At 48.2% G+C, this 3430-nt stretch overlaps 1 protein-coding gene across 1 annotated transcript; it reads right to left on the bottom strand.

Moving 5' to 3' along the window:
* Nucleotides 1-1099: 1099 nt before the first annotated feature.
* On the bottom strand, nucleotides 1100-2818 carry LOC122377161 (myogenic-determination protein-like). Its single transcript, XM_043357114.1, has 2 exons — nucleotides 2500-2818; nucleotides 1100-1856 (listed from the first exon to the last, which is right to left on the bottom strand). Exons 1-2 carry the CDS (start codon nucleotides 2687-2689, stop codon nucleotides 1291-1293), a joined length of 756 nt encoding a protein of 251 aa, XP_043213049.1. The 5' UTR covers nucleotides 2690-2818; the 3' UTR covers nucleotides 1100-1290.
* Between the last annotated feature and the right edge of the window lie 612 nt (nucleotides 2819-3430).

Below are 3430 nucleotides of genomic sequence, written 5' to 3'. Positions count from 1 at the left end.
TTGCTACTTTGATCTCCGTAATACGAGGATTTGTATCAAGGGACAAATTTCGATAGAGCTCCGTCCGGCACCTACAACACTGCTTCAAATTGATTTATAGATTTCCATCAGAACACCAGCAACGATAAGTAAATAATAATTTCCACCCTTCAGGCAGCAGTTTATGAGTGATTCCGCAATATCCAGGACAGCCACCTGCTCAATCCGGCCATCAAACTATCCAAAATTCCGCATTTTAGCGAAACTCCGAAACCCTGGTGACGCAACGTCGCCCTGATTATCCCCTAATGTCCGGTCAGTCGGCGTTTTGCGGCGGTGCCTCAGCGGACCTGGAATATCGCAGCTGTTGTTTCTTGCCGGCGGAAATTCGTCATAATTATTCCGTCACCGGCGTCCGACGCTCCAGCTGGGTTCGTCCGTTCGCCGAGTTTCGATCGCTTCATTTGGCGGCGATTTGCCGTTTTATGACGATTTTATAGAGCGAATTATCGACGGTTTAGCGTTGGCCGCACGTGACGCCCTCCAGCGGGCCTCCACGTTCTGTGGTGCCGGATATCAAATGGTCGCGATACGGAGAAACGTAAGAACGTACAGAGTTAAATAACCTAGAATTTCCAGCAATTAGGGCCTAGAGTTGTAGCAAATACTTCGAAGAAACAGAGCTATTTGGATATCGTGAGCAAGTATACTATAAAAAGGCTCTTACCTAAATGCTCCCAATGAAACTGCACACGCTCTAGCGAAACGTGATACTCCAATTTCAGTAATATACTACACACTTGTCTTCCGTTGGTAGCAAGTGTGTATTTTTACCATATAAGACTAAATTTACAAAGAAAATAAGAAGACGATTAGCTTTTTAGTTTTTTTTTAGGCACGTAAGCTCGAGATAACTGAATATTATTATGTGTTTGTTTTTAAGCAAATTATCGTGCTTGCGAGGCCATTTTTTCTTCAAAATTTGAACTGTTAACTAAGAAGTTGTGATTTCAAAGCAAGTCGTCGTTTCGCAGATGGCTGTCTGATGTCCATATTTACTCTTTTTCTTATCCAGCTCTCGAAAATTTCTTTCCCATTCCAGGTCCTCCCTTAACAAACATTTCATCGCTCACATATTGAGCAATGTATTATTGCAATAGGAACAATCCGACACTTCATCAAGCACGCCAATCAAAACATTTCGAAAGTCGCGCAAATAAACATCAAAACACAACACTAAACTAGCCACAGCCGTTTGAGTATTTGCTCCACATTTCCATGCGTGGTAATCACCGCTCAAAGCTAGCGGTATTAGGAGAGCTGGTCTTGCAGGGCGGCTATATACTCCATGGCCATTTGAAGAGTCTCATGTTTGGACAGCGGGCAGTCAGATCCTGAAGGAAGGTGCTCCCGTAGCAGATCAAACGCCTCGTTCAACCGCTGCATGCGCCGCCTCTCGCGGCAGTTGGCTCCCTCGCGTCTTCTGCGCCACACTTCGTCGCTCGCCGGTGCGGGGCGTTTCTTCTTCGATTGAGGAGCCCCGGAAGGAGCCAGAGGTTTGGATTTGAGGGGCTGGCTGGGTAGAGTGGGGGAGGAAGGAGAGGGAGAGGAGGCACAGGAGAGAGGACTGGGGAGAGGTGAAGAGGGGTTCACCCTCGACTGAGCACAGTGCGAGGTTGTTGGGGAATTCGCCACAGGGCTGGCGTAGGAGCTGGTTGTAGGGGATTCTACCACACGAGTGTAATACTCTGTGTGTGTAGGGGAATCTGGTGTGCCGGGGAGGTAGTAGGTTTCACCGGTATACGCTGGCGAGCAGTAGGGTAACGCTGTGTAGCCACTGGGAGATGACTCTCTCTTCATTGCAGTGTAGCAATTTCCTGCGGAGAGAGAAGATGCGTGCTGTTAGATAATATTATTTAACAATTCATTGATATTAGCGTGAATAAAAGCTATCCAACAAAGCTGCAACAAAAACCCACGTAAATTGGCTCTAACAGCGAGTGAACTGCACAAAAATTAGCATCTAGGGTTCAAATGAAATTAAAAGGCGTCAGAAGAGTACCAGCAAAATAATAAACGTAACCAATGCCAGTAGTTTGATTATAAAATAGCCGAAATGGCATATTAACACCTAAACAACAATTATCTTCACATATCCTTGTAATCGTCAGCTGATTTTGCACGATCAACCCATTACACGAAATTGAACCTCACGATTGATCCCAACAAGCACCAATGACAATGATCACTTATGACCCATACACGTCAGCTACGACCATGAAATGTAAAATTTATCTCCAGCTGCCTAATTTTATTGCGAGAGAAACACACACACTCCCTCCACCAGCACGACCTTACGACCATCCTAATTAGGGCTCAATTTCCGCTGATAACCCGACACTAAAACACCTCTATCGCCGGCCCACGTACGCGTGCAGTCGGTTTAACGCCTACGTGACCCGTCGCGCATAATTAGCGCGCCACATATCAAACCCGCGCGGGCAATGGCAAATGACATACCTGGCGCAGTTGCGACGTAATCTCCGCGGTGCGTGACGCGGTCCGCCGCTTCCGCCGACAGGTGTGACGTCATCCGTACGACGGTCTTACGGTCTCCGTACCGTACAGTCTCGGAAAGATGCGTCCGGTAGCCGTCTCCTTCGTCCAGTAGAATACCGCTGTCGGGACTGTCCGGGTGCAAAACTGACATCTCTATTTAGATTGTCAAAGTAAAGTTCTCTGCAGAGGTACCGATGCGCCGAGAGACCTCCAACGGGAGGTGGTCTAGTGTTAGCGCCCGACGCACAACTGCGGTCTCCCGGTGCTAGCGCCCTGTGCCGGATTGAGGTCTCTAGCTGGCGCGCGCCGCGGGGGCACGCGAGCGGTCGCCCATTGGCGGGCCCGCGCCGGGGGGCGGGGCCTAGTTCACAAAGGGTGCCGACGCTCCGCGGACGACCTTCTCCTCAGTGGGGAGGGGTGGGGAGGGGGGGGGGGGGGTGTTTGGCGCGTGATGAGACCCAGGCACGTGTGAGAGAATGCCAAGACTTTGTGGACATGTCAGTAGACCGCATGACGGATAACGTTGCGCTACAAAACAAATTGTTTTGTTGACAAAACAATTTGTCAACAATTATCCATCTAAGTAAGAGAATATCGAATAATGCTGATATAGCTTAATATGATAACGAAATGAAGAACAAGTACCGGTCGAGAGGACGTTGCCTAAATGTTTATACCCTTGTTAAACGCAACGTAGTGTTTGCAGTTTACGATTCGATCATCAACAATTTCGTTCGTTGAAATGATTCATTGCAAATTGCTATAATTGCTGTGCCAAGGCAGTGCATCTTGCATGGACAAATGAGGCCATTCTTAATGGTATTGCTGAGAAGAAAGCACCAACTGCTGAGCCGTGGCGTGTCTTTGGCGCTCTCTCAATGAAAATAAATCA

Source organism: Amphibalanus amphitrite, unplaced genomic scaffold (genome assembly GCF_019059575.1).
Source record: "Amphibalanus amphitrite isolate SeventyFive unplaced genomic scaffold, NRLGWU_Aamphi_draft 002574F_arrow, whole genome shotgun sequence".
NCBI classification, from domain to species: Eukaryota; Metazoa; Arthropoda; class Thecostraca; order Balanomorpha; family Balanidae; genus Amphibalanus; species Amphibalanus amphitrite.
The sequence above is the reverse complement of the archived record's forward strand: the minus strand, read 5'-3'. Positions and strand labels throughout refer to the sequence as shown.